This window comes from Aquarana catesbeiana, unplaced genomic scaffold (genome assembly GCF_042186555.1).
Source record: "Aquarana catesbeiana isolate 2022-GZ unplaced genomic scaffold, ASM4218655v1 unanchor237, whole genome shotgun sequence".
In the NCBI taxonomy this organism is placed as follows: Eukaryota; Metazoa; Chordata; class Amphibia; order Anura; family Ranidae; genus Aquarana; species Aquarana catesbeiana.
Window position 1 is genome coordinate 156,295 of NW_027362665.1, and position 18,487 is coordinate 174,781.

Here is an 18,487-nt window from a genome sequence, read left to right on the forward strand (position 1 = left end):
ACCCCAGCCAAAATTTAAAAAAAAAATTGACGTGGGGTTCCCCCTAAATTCCATACCAGACCCTTCAGGTCTGGTATGGATTTTAAGGGGAACCCCGCGCCAAAAAAAAAAAAAAAAAACGGCGTGGGGTCCCCCTAAAAATCCATACCAGACCCTTATCCGAGCACGCAACCTGGCAGGCCGCAGGAAAAGAGGGGGGGACGAGAGTGCGGCCCCCCCCTCCTCCTGAACCGTACCAGGCCACATGCCCTCAACATTGGGAGGGTGCTTTGGGGTAGCCCCCCAAAGCACCTTGTCCCCATGTTGATGAAGACAAGGGCCTCATCCCCACAACCGTGGCCGGTGGTTGTGGGGGTCTGCGGGCGGGGGGCTTATCGGAATCTGGAAGCCCCCTTTACCAAGGGGACCCCCAGATCCCGGCCCCCCCCCTGTGTGAAATGGTAAGGGGTTACTTACCCCTACCATTTCACTAAAAAACTGTCAAAAATGTTAAAAATGACAAGAGACAGTTTTTGACAATTCCTTTATTTAAATGCTTCTTCTTTCTTCCTTCATCTTCTTCTTCTTCTGGTTCTTCTGGCTCTTCTGGTTCTTCCTCCGGCGTTCTCGTCCAGCATCTCCTCCGCGGCGTCTTCTATCTTCTTCTCCTCGGGCCGCTCCGCACCCATGGCATGAGGGGGGAGGCTCCCGCTCTTCTCTTCATCTTCTTCTTCATCTTCATCTTCTTCTTCATCTTCTTCTTCTTCTTCTTCTTCTCTTCTTCATCTCTTCTTCCTTCTTCATTTCTTCTGCGGGCCGCTCCGCATCCATGCATGGAGGGAGGCTCCCGCTGTGTGACGGCGTCTCTTCGTCTGACGGTTCTTAAATAACGGGGGGCGGGGCCATCCGGTGACCCCGCCCCCCCCCTCTGACGCACGGTGAATTGACGGGACTTCCCTGTGACGTCACGGGGAATGCCACAGGGAAGTCCCGTCATGTCCCGTGCGTCAGAGGGGGGCGGGGTCACCGGGTGGCCCCGCCCCCCGTTATTTAAGAACCGTCAGACGAAGAGACGCCGTCACACAGCGGGAGCCTCCCTCCATGCATGGATGCGGAGCGGCCCGCAGAAGAAATGAAGAAGGAAGAAGAGATGAAGAAGAGAAGAAGAAGAAGAAGAAGAAGATGAAGAAGAAGATGAAGATGAAGAAGAAGATGAAGAGAAGAGCGGGAGCCTCCCCCCTCATGCCATGGGTGCGGAGCGGCCCGAGGAGAAGAAGATAGAAGACGCCGCGGAGGAGATGCTGGACGAGAACGCCAGAGGAAGAACCAGAAGAGCCAGAAGAACCAGAAGAAGAAGAAGATGAAGGAAGAAAGAAGAAGCATTTAAATAAAGGAATTGTCAAAAACTGTCTCTTGTCATTTTTAACATTTTTGACAGTTTTTTAGTGAAATGGTAGGGGTAAGTAACCCCTTACCATTTCACACAGGGGGGGGGGCCGGGATCTGGGGGTCCCCTTGGTAAAGGGGGCTTCCAGATTCCGATAAGCCCCCCGCCCGCAGACCCCCACAACCACCGGCCACGGTTGTGAGGATGAGGCCCTTGTCTTCATCAACATGGGGACAAGGTGCTTTGGGGGGCTACCCCAAAGCACCCTCCCAATGTTGAGGGCATGTGGCCTGGTACGGTTCAGGAGGGGGGGGGGCCGCACTCTCGTCCCCCCCTCTTTTCCTGCGGCCTGCCAGGTTGCGTGCTCGGATAAGGGTCTGGTATGGATTTTTAGGGGGACCCCACGCCGTTTTTTTTTTTTTTTTTTGGCGCGGGGTTCCCCTTAAAATCCATACCAGACCTGAAGGGTCTGGTATGGAATTTAGGGGGAACCCCACGTCAATTTTTTTTTAAAATTTTGGCTGGGGTTCCCCTTAATATCCATACCAGACCTGAAGGGCCTTGTATGGAATTTAGGGGGACCCCCACATCATTTTTTTTTTTAAATTTTGGTTCGGGGTTGCCCTGTGGGGAATTCCCATGCCGTTTTTATCAATGAACTTCTATGTGTATTGTCGGCAATGCAATAGCCGCGGTAGTTTTAAATGAGTTTTTTCCTTCAAAATGTCATTTTGCTGTCAGACTGTTCTAAACACGGGAAACATGCGCCCCTTTACAGGCATACTATAGACACCCCCCAGGTATGAAATTTAAAGGGATATTACACTTTTATTGTTTGACTTTAAGCATTTTTAAAATCACTGCTCCTGAAAAAACGGCCGTTTTTAAAACTTTTTTTTGCATTGATCCATGTCCCCTGGGGCAGGACCCAGGTCCCCAAACACTTTTATTGACAATAACTTGCATATTAGCCTTTAAAATTAGCACTTTTGATTATTCATGTTCGTGTCCCATAGACTTTAACGGTGTTCGCGTGTTCGAACGAATTTTTTTCCTGTTCGCATGTTCTGGTGCGAACCGAACAGGGGGGTGTTCGGCTCATCCCTAGCTGTAACCTATTTGGTCGGGTATACATCTTTATACTTCATCTTCAGGCCATAAAACTCCTCTGAACCGAACTTCCTAAGTTCTTATTACAGGGCGACTCATTATCGCCTTCCTCCAGTGACCCATAACTCTACCGGGCTTCAACCCTAGGAAATGGCTCTGGCATCCCTGAAAGTAAGGGGTCGAGGCTTTCTGACATGTGACATTTGCAGCCAGAACGCCTGGCCCTTCCACGGAAGAGAAGGCTGAAATACAAAAGGTGATACATGTATTATTAATATCACAAATAAAAAGAAAAAATCATAGATTGTGGACATAGCACAATAGATTTAAACAGAAAGGACACAAACATAGACAAAAATGTTGTGTATCTGAGTGTGACTAGCTAAACCAACATATCAAACATGGGAAGAGACCCAAATCTGAACCTCAGTCTGGTTTTCTGATGTGCGGCCAATATGTAAACATTAAGACACAAACACACCTTAAATGCTGCGCATTTCTGAAGTGCAGCTAGCTAGGTCATAACTGGTAAATACAGAAAGGACGGGAACCCCCTTTTACAATGGTGTTTTACTGATGTACAGCAAAACAAGGCCTTAAAGAGAAGACAGAAAGACCCAAACTTCTATGTTGCGTATTTATGACGAACCACCAAGTACAGTTATAAGACAATCCTTTCTGTTATGCAGTTCTGTAGTGCAGTTACATAGAACCAACACAGAAAGAACACAAGCAACCTACAGCATTGGGTTTTTCTGAAGTGCCATAAGGTAAGGCAATATAAAACAGAAAGCACCAACAAGCTTCAATGTTGAGTATTTCTGCTGTGCAGCAACATAAAAACAAAGAAACAACAGAAAGCCTTTACAGCTGCGATCTTTCTGGTCTACTGCAAAATAAGGCAATAACTCCACAATGAGTATCCCTGCTGCGTAGCAAAACCTCAACAGGAGGGACAGATAAGCTTAGGGCTCCCACACCCGTGTGACCCAACCTGCGACTTGGGACTGCAAGACGCCTAAGAAGTCATATACTATGGCTTCCAAAGGGTACCCTTCATGACTGTGCGACTCCAGGTTGCAGCGTCTCCAGCAGTCCCTGCTTACGGAACCACAGACCTCAAGATTACACAGGTCGCAGGAAAAGCAGTTTTAAGGTTGAACAAACAAGGGGTCCCCATGCTGTGGCTCCCTGGAGGAGTGCAGCCAACAACCCCCTACTGTGTATACCTAAGAAACAGCAAGGAAGATCAATGAGAAACACCACTTACTGCTGTGCCTTTCTGATATACAGACGATAAGGCAGTAAATATAGGACATACAGGACACAAACAATCTTCAATCTTTGTGTATGTCTGATGTGTAGCAATATACCAATACTGAGCAGAGATGCCACCATCCTCAATGTGTCTCCCTGCTGAGCAGCAAAAACTAAATCAGAAAAAGACAAACAACCTTCACTGCTGTGTCCTTTCTGATATGCAGCCAATAAGGCAGTAAATGTAAGACATAAAGGACAGACAACCTTCAATCTTGTATGTGTCTGATGTGCAACAACAATTTTGAATAGAGATAGCACATCCATATTGAAGTGATTTGGCATGCGACTCAACATGTCAAATCGCATGCCTAAAATCGGCAGCCATTGCCGTTAATAGCACCGTCTGAATCAGCACGGGCCACTTTGTGGTGCTGCACTGATTACCAATGGCAGTATGTGTACTACCCCAGGCACAGGTTCAATTTTGTATTTTCCAACAAAATTAGGACCATCCATCTTCACTGCTGCCTTTCTGATAAGCAACCAATAAGGCAGTAATACAGGACCCACAGACAGACCTCAGTCGTGTATATCTCTGATGTGCAACAATCTAACAATTCTGAATAGAGATAGCACATCCATCTTCAAGCGATTTGGCATGCGACTCAACATGTCAAATCGCATGCCTAAAATCGGCAGCCATTGCCGTTAATAGCACTGTCTGAATCAGCACGACGCCACTTTGTGGTGCTGTACCGATTACCAAAGGCAGTATATGTACTACCCCTGGCCCAGGTTCAATTTGTACTTCTGTTATGGAGCCCGACAAATCAGGACCATCAATCTTTCCTGCTGCCTTTCTAAGAAGCAACCAATAAGCCAGTAATACAGGACACAAAACCCCCACAGACAGACCTCAATCTTGTGTAGGTCTGATGTGCAGCAATATAACACTTATGAGCAGAGATGTCTTTACCAGACTCAATGATGTGCGTTTCTGCCGTGCGGCACAAAACCAGAAAGTACAGACCACCTTCCCTGTTGTATTTTTCTGATCTGTAGCCAAACAAAGCAGTACCTTTAGGACATAAAGGACACCCAACAAGCTTCAGTGCAGTGCACTTCTGATGTACAGCAATATACCCCTTATGAGCAGAGATGTCACAAATCTCAATGTGTACTTCTGCTGTGCCACCAAACACCCCAGCAAGGACAAACCTTCACTACTGAGGTCTACTGGTGAGCAGCCAAGGAGTCATGGTGTATCCCTTTATGAAATAACCAAACAGGGGCAATTTATTTCATAGGCCTAGCCTGGGCTGTAGATACTAATCCTTCACCACCAGTGAAGGAACCAATCCTAAAATGGTTGGACACCTTACTATAGTAGCTGTTGTCCTACCTTACCTCCGTAGATTGAGCAAACGCTAGCCAGCTCATACACGGGTGGGGCTGATTAGTAACTAAAGTCTCAATGAGCCCAGCCCTAGAGACCAATTTAAGACCCCTAGAAAGGGTGGTTACCAATTTAGCCTGGAGGTAAATAGCCACCTGCAGGCCTTAAACAAGCAATCATATAGCCATCTAGCTCTTGCATATGTTTGCACAGAAAATCCTTATTCAAAGGATATAGGAAAACGATTTATGGTAAATCGCTTTTAGATCTGTCACTGAGTGGACTGTAGCCCAAACCAACAAAAAGGTTTTTCTTACCCCCTGCATTAAAATATAACCACAATGTAAGAGTGGAGTGGGAGGTTGGAGCTTATGAAAAGTTACCCATAGCAAGCAACTCCCAAAAGGAGGATCTGTCACAAGGGAACCCCTACTGTGCCACACAGAAGCTTGGTCCCTCCACATTGTTGAAGGTTAGGTCAGCTTTTAAGCATCTTGGAGCAACTTCAGATTCCTAGCAGCTGGGCTAATAGGGCCAGATAACCTAGTGCACCTGCTGAGCAAGGGAGCTTACTCCTGAATCCTTCAACCATTGCACCATTAATAATTTGTTCAGTGGTATACCTGGCCAGTAAGGAACTCTTTGTTCTACCAGGTCACCCCCTTTGCTATATTCACCCCTACTAATGTACCACAACCGGGTATGTAGGGAGAGGCTGGCAACCTACTATTGTGATAACCACAGTGTCTCTGCTATAAGAGGGAGCTGTGGCTGGTGGTTTTTAGCAGTAGCTTCTGGGCTGTTTTGTTATGCAGACCCCAGGCCCTGCACTGCACCACTCAGTAAATATAGGTGGAAGGGGAAAAAATGCCTTACCTACCTCTTTTCCATCTGAGGTGGTTTAGGCACCTTCGCTCCTCTGCACCACTTGTCCTCCATACAGCATCATTGATGTAAGAGGGAGCTGTGGCTGGTGTTCTTAGCAAAAGCTTCTGGGCTATTTGAATCCAGACCCCAGGGGAGATGATCTCAAATGCCCAGAAACCATCTGGCTGGGATTGGGGATTTTTGACTCACCGTTGTCGTCTTCCCCCTTTTGCCACAGCCACCGGGCTTGCTTTTCCATCCTTATGGTCCACACGCAAGGAGGATAGCCGCCAAAGTGCCCCCCCTCCAACTGCTGTCCCTTTAGGGAGCTGCAAGGTTAGGCTGTGTCCTGCACTGTACCAGTCAGTATATACACATGGGGGGGGGGGGCAATGCCATACGTTCCTCATTCCCATCTGAGGTGGTTTAGGCAGACAATTACCATAGTGAATTGGTGCCTCCTCGAAAGGAGGATGTGGGCGCCTGCTCCTGCTGACTCTCAGCCTTCCCTTCTGGGTAAGAACGCGGGTCGTTCAGGCGGTGCCCTCCCCAGCAGCCCACGCGAGCTACCAGGGGCCCAGAAGTCAGGGGATACGATCCCCCTGGAAAGAACCGACGGCCAGCACCCCCGTCTGAACGGATGCCCGGACAGGTAAGGGGGGGAGACAGGATAAGGGCCCCTGAAGTTCTGGGGACACCACTGTACCCAGGGGCCTTCAGCTATCAGGGGGGCTTTCCCAGTTTTTGCTGCCCCCCCCTGAAGAAAGGATAGGGGAACCCCCCGGGAAGGATAAATATATCCTGCCAGACCCAGAGGCTTCCCAGGCATTTGGTCCGGCTCCCAGGGGGAGACCACCAGCCCCAGGCTTCGGTCATTTGGAAAAAAACAAACGGTTTTGCTGTGTAGGGAGAAACACAATCAAAAACTGAGGATCAAGGGGAAGGGTGTGGACTTAAAACAGCTGTTGATTGATTGTGTTTCCTGTCGGGAGGAGCCTCTCATCTCTCAGGTGTGCCGTCCTGGAAGATGACTTGAGAAATTCTGGCGGATCTAGAAATAGGACATGTTTTAAATCTTTCCGCCAGAACCCATTCCTATCAGGAAAACCACTCGTCTGTATGTTATTCCAACAGACCAAAAATGACTCAAGGGCAGCTATTGGCTACTGGCTATTTAACTTCCTTTTTCTAGTCCCGTCGTACGTCATCACGTTCTAAACGGTCGGACCTTGGTGTGATCGTGTGTACGCAAGTCCATTTCAGCCGAACTCTGTTGGAACTCCGTTAGAAAAACTGTCAGAGTTTATTCCGACGGAAAAAAAGGTCGTGTGTACGCGGCATAAGACTATGGGGAAACTTATTCACATCTAACAACGTTCCAAAGAGGTCAATATGTCTGCTAGGGCAGAAATTCAGTCCTTTTGAAAGTAAACGTGTCTCCTCCTCATTTAGAGTCCTTATCTCTTCTAGGAATGAGAATTGACTAGATACGTGGTGCTAGGTTATTGAGATAAGGTTAACCCGCATCTGCGGCTCATATATCCAGCCATACACAGCAAGATCATATCTTTATGTTAACATCGGTAGTTTTGTTGCATGCAGTGGGAGACTATTTTTATTTTATTTTTTTTAATTTTTGTCTCCCATTGTTTTCAAACATTCACACTAGCAGATGTCTATTCTTTATTTATATGCATACAACATTGTTTTGTTATGAATTACCAGTTTATGGACACATTCTAATAATATCGATCTTCATGGTTAACATATCCAATAGGAATGTCTTTATTGTAATATGCGTTATATTGTTTATGTAAACGAGAAGGGTTTATGTTTAGTAAAGATAGGACTTATATGAGTCAAAGTGAGACATTATATATATAGCATGCATTTATTATATGCAAATGTTAATTTCATCTTTATATCTCTATATTGTCTATCTTTTTATCTACATACAACACCCGTCTTTACACATTTGCACATATTTCATACATCCTTGTGTATATGCTAGAAAATATTCTATAAATATAAACATAATATTCATTCACATTTAGCATATGTGCAGGGATTCATAGTACCGTATTTAGGTATATATATAAAATAATACCCCTTATTTATTTATTTAATAATAAATATTTTTACCCCCTTTAGCACAGATTAAGTTTTGGTAGTTATCGAGCACCCTACTCAATCACAGAGGTTATCTATGTTCTTGATTGTGTCTCACAGCACTTGCTTGTTTGTAGATTGCACTCAATTATTCACTTATTTGATCACATGATTGTAAAACCTAAGTATATAAATGACATTCATTTTTGTGATTGTTAGCTATGATTAAGCACTGTTTGATAGTGTGAAACGCGTCAGTTTTTCTGTCCGGTCTGCTGTGGCATGTATTTTTTGATTCTCTTTGACAAATAAAGGCTATTTTTTGGAGTGCAGCTGTCCAGAATTTTCCTCAAACTTCATTGCTATATGCATTGCCAGCACCTGTGCTTCCAAACAAGAGGAGAGGTTCATTCCAAACTGATCAGCTTGGAGCGGTAACACCCTTTTCTCCCTTCCATAACTCGGCCATCCTTCGGCTTAGAGTAGTATCCAGTTCCCATCTGAACCAGGATATTTTGCTGCTTTGTTTTTTCCAGAGCCAAATTCAGCATTGGAAAAGTCATTACAGTTAGCTTCCGAAAGCGACTGCTCGCATACGAGAAACTGACGCATTGTTCGGGTTGCCAGGGTGCCCCAGAAGGGGTCAGGCAGTATCCAAATCGCCCATCTCTAGATGGGTTTGTTAGAATCATTCTCAAGCCTATGGCTCAAAGGGAAAGTCTCCGCCTTTCAGTTATAAGAGCGCACTCCACCAGGGCAGTTAGTGCTCTTTGGGCAGTGCGTCACTAAGCTTCCATAGCTCAGGTGTGCAAGGCCGCAACTTGGTCATCTGTTCATACATTCACCATATTTTACCAGGTGGATGTGGGTCAACAGGAGGATGCCGCCTTTGGGCGCACTGTTTGCAGGCGACACTGTAGGTCCTCATGTCTGACGGAGGTCTGCTTGTTATTGGTGTCTCCCTCCCCTCAGATAGCATTGCTTTGAGACATCCCATATAGTAATTAATGGCTCTGTGTCCCATGATGTACTAAAAAGAAAATAGGATTTTTATAACAGCTTACCTGTAAAATCCTTTTCTTGAAGGTACTTCACGGTACACAGAGGTCCCTCCCCTCTTTTGGGATCATTATATATTGCTGTGCTACAAAACTGAGGCACTCCCCATGTGGGAGGGGTTATATAGGGGAGGGGACTTCCTGTTTTGATTATGCCAGTGTCCATCACCTGAAGGTGGCCTATAACCCATATAGTAATTAATGGCTCTGTGTCCCGTGATGTACCTTCAAGAAAAGGATTTTACAGGTAAGCTGTTATAAAAATCCTATTTTTACCATGTGTACAAAAATAATGCAAAACCAGCTCTGGCAGTGAAAGGGTTAATGTGAACTAGATGGGATCACTCTAAACATTAGAGCTCCCCCTAGCTGCAGCCTGGTAATAACATTGCTAGGAGGTCTATTCAAGTATCTGCTACATACTTCCCATCTTTATATAAACGTCTCCTGACATTTAGGGGTCTAGACATAAAAAATTGTACAGCAATTTTCCTGATGAAAATACATGTACATTCCTTCTGTGTGAATGAGGGGAACATTGAGTTTTTGCTGGTCGAATAATTTCCATTGATTTAAAATAGAAAATACTACATTTGCCACTAGCTGGAGATAATTGCTATTATAGCGCCATCTACAGTCCAAACATAGTATTTCTCATTTTAATTCAATGGATAGTCTAATGGTGTTGGCTTATTTAAGTTATATCCTTCAGTGTGTACTGTACTGATAAGTGTATGAGTATGATCTCGGGGATTAGTATGAAGACATGTCTGATGAAGGAAAATAGGAGGTCTATTTTTCAAAAAAATGTATTGGACTAATGTGACAATCATTCATCCTGCTGTTACAATTTCTGGCTGTGATTTAACACAGCGATTTTCTATGATCATCAGCTCCATCTAGTGGCCATAATCGGGTATTTTTCCTGAAATACCTCAATTAGTGAAATACTGCATTATGGTTATTAGATGGAGCCAAGGAAATCGGTGTATGAAATAAAATACGGCCAATATTCATCATGGCTGGACGAATGCCGGTCATAACCATTCAACTATTTTTTTTTTAAACAGATCTCTAAGTGTTTGTGAAATCTTACACCACAAAATGTACTCAGCCAATGGAAGGTAATGACTCCATTTTTTATTTTTCTCCTGCTATCAATGGTCAACACGGAACAACACTTCATCCATGTTATTGGTGAGCTCTGATCTCCTTATGAACTGTTTCTTACATGATGAAGATCAGCCATGGAGTATATCTGAGGTATATATCAGGGTGTGCTTCTTCCCCACATTAGAGCTGTGATGTCCAGCAACATTCATATAGAAGACATTTCCCACACTCAAGGCACTAATACACCTCAAGGGTTGTGTGGGACTCCTGCTGTACAGGAAGACAGGACTTCAGTGAGGACCAATTCCCTTACTCAGGACAGGAATACGGCTCCTCCCGTGTGTGAGATCTCTGATGTCTGGTAAAATCGGACTTCTGTGAAAAACATTTCCCACACTTAGGACAGGAATACAGCTTCTCCCCCATGTGTGATCTCTGATGTTTGTAAAATCTGGACTTCTCTGAAAAACATTTTTCACATTCAGAACAGGAATATGGCTTCTCCCCCGTGTGAGAGCTCTGATGTTTGTAAAGATCGGACTTCGCTGAAAAACATTTCCCGCATCCAGGACAGGAATACGGCTTCTCCCCTGTGTGTGATCTCTGATGTGTGTAAAGGTTGGACTTCTGTGAAAAACATTTCCCGCACTCAGGACAGAAATGTGGCTTCTCCCCCGTGTGAGATCTCTGATGTGTGAAAAGAAAGGACTTCACTGAAAAACATTTCCCACACTCAGTACATGAATACGGCTTCTCCCCCGTGTGAGATCTCTGATGTGTGAAAAGCTGGCACTTCACTGAAAAACATTTCCCACACTCAGGACAAGAATACGGCTTCTCCCCCGTGTGAGATCTCTGATGTATGTAAAGACTGGACTTCACTGAAAAACCCTTCCCGCACTCAGGACAGGAATACGGCTTCTCCCCTGTATGAGATCTCTGATGTTTGTAAAGATCGGACTTCGCTGAAAAACATTTCCCGCATCCAGGACAGGAATACGGCTTCTCCCCTGTGTGTGATCTCTGATGTGTGTAAAGGTTGGACTTCTGTGAAAAACATTTCCCGCACTCAGGACAGAAATGTGGCTTCTCCCCCGTGTGAGATCTCTGATGTGTGAAAAGAAGGGACTTCACTGAAAAACATTTCCCGCACTCAGGACAGGAATGCGGCTTTTCTCCTGTGTGAGATCTCTGATGTCTGTAAAGACTGGACTTCACTGAAAAACATTTCCCGCACTCAGGACAGGAATACGGCTTCTCCCCTGTGTGAGATCTTATATGCTTATTAAGATCGGATTTATAATGGAAACACTTTCCACACTCAGTACAGGAAAAGCTCTTCTCTGTTGGAAGGACGGCCCCGTCTCTCACAGTCTGAGGTTCCTCAGGATAAGAGGAATACGATGGTCCATCTATACTGTGTGGTGCCGGATGGACATTTGAGGTAGTCGGGTTTTCTCCTGGACTATACTGTGTGATGTCCTCATCTTCTGTTTTACAGTCTGCAGACAAAGTGAGACAATCCTCTGAGGTTTTCCTCATCTCCCGTCCATCTACTAAAATAGAAATAAAAAGATTATTACTAGACATGAGCAGATTGGTTCCTCTAAACCAGGACTCCGCCCACATCAGGCAGCTTTGTCTCTGAGGATCTTACAATTCCCCCCTCAAGGTAACTAGTAAATGGGTCCTCTGTAGGGCGGCAAATAATGATTATTTTCAGAATTGATTTGTTGGCCAATTATTGATTTGATTAATTGAATAAAAACATCAAAAAAAGTTTGGTGTATAATTTAGTTAATATTCTTGAATATCTATATACAGCGGTAAATATAAATATCCAGATATATAACCTTTTTTCAATCAAACTAATTTTCAAATCCTGTATGTGGTTTGTGGTCAGAAGTCACATTCTTTTTACAATTGAATGTTAAAAACAAGTGGAATTTTCGAACCACACTCGTCCATTCATCGAATGTACAAATAATTTTCATACAGATATTTGTGTGAATATTCTCGTCCAAAAATCGATCTGTGTATGGCCAACATAAGACATTTACTAGCAGCAGCATGATTTTTTTAATCCTTTGTTATGATGGGGAGAAAAAAAATATTCCTTTATAGTACAAAAACAGCAGATAATCACTACTAAAAGGGATTCATTTATACTGTGAAATAGTGAAAGTAATATATCTTATATCATATATATAATAATAAATATACCCAGAAGTAGGATACATGGGGATATTACCTGGGAGTCACACATGAAGATTTATGGAGGTTAGAGGGGGGAGGGGGGACTTTTATATTAAAGTAATACTGAAAGCTGAGACTTTTTTTCATGGATATATTATTTTATATATAAAGCACAATACTAGTAAACTTTTACTTTATATAATAGTAATGCCTTCTATCACCTCCAGTCTATCAGCCTCCACCTTCTCTGGGGTCAGATGCTGATCTTCCCTGCACAGAGACCTTAAAGTCATTGTAAATGTTGGATTGATTGTTTAACCACTTCCCACCTGGCCTATAGCAGAATGATGGCCGGGCAGTGGTTCAGGTATCCTGACTGGGTGTCATATGACATCCAGCAGGATAACAGCCACCGCGCACATCACGGCGATCGGTGGTGCAGTGTGTCAGTCACGGCTGATCACGATGTAAACAGGAAGAGCCATTGATTGGCTTTTCCTCACTCGTGTCTTACAGACGTGAGGAGAGCCAATCAGCTGCTCTCCTGACAGGGGGGAGGGGTCTGTGCTGATTGTTTATCAGTGCAGCCCCCTTCGGATGTCCACCAAGACCACCAGGGATGGCCACCACACTGGACCACCAGGTATGCCACCCTAGACCACCAGGGAAATGCTAATCAGTGTACAGGCAGCTGCCAATCAGTGCCCATCCCCAATGCCTGCCAGTGCCATCAGTGATGCCTATCAGTGCCAACTATGAGTGCTGCATATCAGTGCCGCCTAGAAAGTATAGTATAGAGGTCCCCTATAGGAAGCTACAAAATATAGTATAAAGTTCCCCTATAGGAAGCCGCAAAGTATAGTATAGAGTTCCCCCTATAGGAAGCCACAAAGTATAGTATAGAGTTCCCCTATAGGAAGGTACAAAGTACAGTATAGAGTTCCCCTATAGGAAGCTGCAAAGTACAGTACAGAGTTCTCCTATAGGAAGGCACAAAGTACAGTATAGAGTTCCCCTATAGGAAGCCACAAAGTATAGTATAGAGTTCCCCTATAGGAATCCGCAAAGTATAGTATAGAGTTCCCCTATAGGAAGCCACAAAGTATAGTATAGAGTTTGCCTATAGGAAGCTGCAAAGTATAGTATAGAGTTCCCCTATAGCAAGATTAAAAAATCTTCTGCCTTTAATGTCACTTGTTTCCTTCTCTTCCCCAGGACTACATGTCCCATGAGGCATTGCTCCTCACACATTCAAGTTCTCAGGCATTTACTGACATGTATGGATGGTATACTGAGCTGTATTTTCTGATATGGAAAGAAATATTGCATTCTGTATGCAGTCCAATTAATCGACTGACCAACTAATCGATTATGAAATTAGTTGACAACTATTTTCATAATTGATTAGTTGTTTCAGCCCTACAGCTCTGAACTCCTACCAGTTCATTTCTTTATTCATGGACCTTAGTCAGAGAGTGAGAAAAAAACGAGAACTGTCTTTTATAGGAATGACAGTTATGAGGGGATTATAGGACGAGTGTCCCCACCCCCTCTATCACTCATTTCCATCTTCCCAACACAAGAAGTCCTGCACTTCCTTATTTAGTCCATGATTTAGTCGTGAATAACAGCGGGGCTGAGCCCCACCAGAGGTCAGAGAGTGAGGATGGGGGAGAACAACCAAGATGAAGACTGGACTGATCCTGAAGACCACCATCATTGGGTTATTGACCCCTCCCTCATTATCACTTTCTGTTTAAGGTTCCAAAGTTTGAGGATATTATCACATTATTATCAACATGTAAAAGTCTGTGCTCCAATCAAATCATCAGATATTAAATGTTCAGCTGGTAGAAAATGGGTGTAAAAGAAGTCAGGGTTATCTAATGTACAACCTATTATATAGAACACAAAAGTTAGGGCTATATGTATCAGAATGATGTAATGTACAACATAGAGTATATAGTGCAGGGGTCAGGAGTATGTAATGTACAATATAAAGTATACAGTGTAAGGGTCAGGACTCATAATATTGGTATTCAGTAATCAGTGGAAGATTAAATGTTTACATGAGACAAGTTGCAGAGGTCCCACACCGCTGCCTCCCATCTCCTGAGACTGCACTCAGTGACTTGGGTCTGAGACTATACAGACATATCCCTCCACCCGGCACAGCCAGCAAACAACAGAGCAAGTAATCCTGGGAGAATTGTCCTGTCGGACATCTTGCCATACCCGGGTATGGGGCAGAAGACCCAAACCACATACCCCAGTTGGCTAGGTCTAGTAACATCTATGGTGAAAATGAACATTTTGCTGCCAGCTGAACCCCAGAATCTCCATAAATCCAGTCTAGATACATAAATTGTGTCTGCAGCACAGAGAAGGAAGATTATCCGAGAGAAATACAGGAATAGGACGGGGAACACAGCTCAGGAAAGTGACCAGGGGATTACAGGCTGGTATCACCCTGTCCTCACCCTACTCTGGACCAATCAGTGAGCAGTATGGGTGGAGGAATGTATTTAGTGTTAATGACCCACCTGTGCTGATCTCTGTAGGAGTGTCCTCCTCTATAAATGTCCCCGTTATTCCATCCTCCTCCATAGACTGCTGATCATCCCTCACATACCTCTCTTCTTCTTCTGATTTAACCTCAAATTCTATATCGATTGGATCTCCACTCTAAATCAAGAAAATGAGAAAGAATATCATCTATGAGATACAAGCTTTAATATTGTGACATCACATATAAAATCAACACATTGTCTCCATAAGTGTGTTTTATAAGCTCTGTCCCACCAACCTTGTAACAGTGAGGGATGGTGTGATCTTCCTGTGTGGAATCCCGGGAATACAGAGGACGGGGACATCTCTCTGGTGGGTTCCTGGTATTAGGTGGCTCCATCTTATCCTTGTGTCCTTCTGAAAACTCCTCCATCACTCCATACTCCTCATCCTCCTCTTTATACTCTTCTTTAACATCAATATTATCATCCCCGAGGTTTCCACTCTGAATATATGATAAAACATTCATTGTAACAAACATGCTGTGTATAAATCAGAACTACCAATAATTGTTAATCACTTACTTGATGTTGGTGAGGGATGGTGTACAGATCTTTGTGTTCTTTTAGGAACTCTGACTCCACCATGGTGTCCTGGTACAGATCTTTGTGCTCTTTTAGAAAAGCTGACTCCTCCATCACCCCATCCTCATCATCCTCCTCTTTTATCTCTTCTTTAATCTCAACTTTAGACTCTCTCAGGTTTCCACTCTGAATATATAATAAAAATGACATCAATGGTAACAATGCAGATAATGTACAGATCCTAATGATACTATCAGTGATTGTTCCTCATCTACCTGATGATGGTGAGGGATGGTGTGATCTTCCTGTGTGGAATCCCGGGAATACAGAGGACGGGGACATCTCTCTGGTGGGTTCCCATTACTGGATCCATCTGTAGGAAACACACACACTGACTGAATACATTGTTTCTATGTGTTTATCAGATGATGGGGGATCTAGGTGGAGCCTCCGTACTGCTCTCTCCTTTACAATAAAGTCTCCTCTTACCCGGTGATGTGAGGGGCGGCTGATTGTCCATCATGACGTCCTTGTAGAGATCCTTGTGTCCTTCTAAATACTCCCACTCCTCCATGGAGAAATAGACAGTGACATCCTGACACCTTATAGGAACCTGACACACACAATGATACAGTCACCATCCAGACACATCCCTTGTCTGTTACTGGATAATGTCCCAGAATTCCCAGCACCGCTCACCTCTCCTCCATCATCTCTCTGGTGACTTCTAGAATCTTCTTTGTATTTCTCTATTCTATCAGGGAGGGAGGTGGAGGAAATGTGATGGTCATATGATCTTCAGGCTTCACAGGATGAAAACTCTAGATCTGAAAACCAATAGTCAAATCAAAAAAAATTTCCCAGAATCCTCCTCACCACTGAGGTATAATTTACCCACACGGGACCCCCACACTATGTAGGTTAAATGCTTGTTGCAGGCATTCTGACATTACGTACAATGCAGGACCAACAGTCATACTTTTTAAGTGAGGATGCTAAGAGTCCGCCCACATCCAAGAGTATCAGAGAAAAATAAAAAAAAGAGCTGGATGGAGGGACATTGGGAGGAGGAGCTGTGAGGTCAGTGTGATGTCATAGGACATATAGACTCTGGATGGATGGACATTGGGAGGAGGAGCTGTGAGGTCAGTGTGATGTCATAGGACATATAGACTCTGGATGGATGGACATTGGGAGGAGGAGCTGTGAGGTCAGTGTGATGTCATAGGACATATAGACTCTGGATGGATGGACATTGGGAGGAGGAGCTGTGAGGTCAGTGTGATGTCATAGGACATATAGACTCTGGATGGATGGACATTGGGAGGAGGAGCTGTGAGGTCAGTGTGATGTCATAGGACATATAGACTCTGGATGGATGGACATTGGGAGGAGGAGCTGTGAGGTCAGTGTGATGTCATAGGACATATAGACTCTGGATGGAGGGACATTGGGAGGAGGAGCTGTGAGGTCAGTGTGATGTCATAGGACATATAGACTCTGGATGGAGGGACATTAGGAGGAGGAGCTGTGAGGTCAGTGTGATGTCATAGGACATATAGACTCTGGATGGAGGGACATTGGGAGGAGGAGCTGTGAGGTCAGAGTGATGTCATAGGACATATAGACTCTGGATGGAGGGACATTGGGAGGAAGAGCTATGAAGTCAGTGTGATGTCATTGGACATATAGACTCTGGATGGAGGGACATTGGGAGGAGAAGCTGTGAGGTCAGAGTGATGTCATAGGACATATAGACTCTGGATGGAGGGACATTGGGAGAAGCTGTGAGGTCAGTGTGATGTCATAGGACATATAGACTCTGGATGAAGGGACATTGGGGGGAGGAGCTGTGAGGTCAGTGTGATGTCATAGGACATATAGACTCTGGATGGAGGGACATTGGGAGGAGGAGCTGTGAGGTCAGTGTGATGTCATAGGACATATAGACTCTGGATGGAGGGACATTGGGAGGAGGAGCTGTGAGGTCAGTGTGATGTCATAGGACATATAGACTCTGGATGGAGGGACATTTGGATGGGGAGATTTGAGGGGTCCTCTATATGAGGCTCCTGTGCAAACCAAATCATTGTTCCTGGGTGTGTCCTTCCTCTCCTAAACTGAAGAGTGAACTTTGACCTTTACCATACAGAAATCTGTCAGGAATCTGTGAAAGTAAGCTCTCATGTGATCAGGTGACGTGCGGAGGAACGGAGTGTAAATAGCAGACAATTTTCTCCAGAGCCTTTAATGGTGGGGATGGATTTTGCTGGGACATACTATAAGGAATGACAGAAAGGAATGCCCATAGACTTTAACAGGGAGATGGAATGCTCATAGAGAATAATGGAATAATATGGAATGGCCATAGAAAATAATGAAAACAACATATTATTATTATACAGGATTTATATAGGGCGACCAGTTTACGCAGCACTTTACAATAAAAAAGGAGACAATACAGTTATAATACAATAAAATACAAGAGGATTAAGAGGGCCCTGCTCAAAAGAGCTAACAATCTAATAGGGTGGGGCATGTGGTACAAAAGGCTGTAACTGTGGGGAATGAGCTGATGGAAGTGGTAAAAGATTTGTTAGAGGCGTCATAGGCTTCCCTGAAGAGATGAGTTTTCAGGGATCGCCTGAAGGTACCAAGAGTAGGGGATAGTCGGACAGGTGGCGGTAGCGAGTTCCAGAGGATGTGAGAGGCTCTGCAGAAAACCTGGAGACGAGCATGAAAGGAGGAGACAAGAGAGCTTGAGAGTAGGAGGTCTTGGGAGGAGCAGAGAGGATGGTTTGGGTGATATTTGGAGACAAGATTGGTGATGTAGCTCGGGGCAGAGTTGTGAATGGCTTTGTATGTTGTGGTTAGTAATTTGAATTTAACTCGCTGGGCGATTGGGAGCCAGTGTAGGGAT

At 44.4% G+C, this 18,487-nt stretch overlaps 2 protein-coding genes across 7 annotated transcripts in view; one reads left to right on the forward strand and one right to left on the reverse strand.

Moving 5' to 3' along the window:
* LOC141122012 (uncharacterized) overlaps positions 1 to 18,487 on the forward strand; it is a 373,719-nt gene that overhangs the window by 25,555 nt on the left and 329,677 nt on the right. The window lies entirely within an intron of this gene.
* The window catches only part of LOC141122007 (uncharacterized), an 88,960-nt gene continuing 80,759 nt past the window's right edge, over positions 10,287 to 18,487 (reverse strand). For 3 of the 6 annotated variants that reach the window (XM_073611802.1, XM_073611798.1, XM_073611799.1), the window contains 4 exons: positions 15,568 to 15,753; positions 15,282 to 15,488; positions 15,019 to 15,160; positions 10,287 to 11,835 (listed from right to left, as the gene is read on the reverse strand). In XM_073611802.1, the coding sequence (XP_073467903.1) occupies positions 10,589 to 11,835; positions 15,019 to 15,160; positions 15,282 to 15,488; positions 15,568 to 15,753 (1,782 nt within the window). In that variant the 3' untranslated portion in view covers positions 10,287 to 10,588. Of the gene's footprint in view, positions 11,836 to 15,018; positions 15,161 to 15,281; positions 15,489 to 15,567; positions 15,754 to 15,842; positions 15,941 to 16,056; positions 16,181 to 16,266; positions 16,395 to 18,487 lie in introns of all 6 variants that reach the window. The other 3 variants (XM_073611801.1, XM_073611800.1, XM_073611803.1) reach the window with 2 other exon arrangements.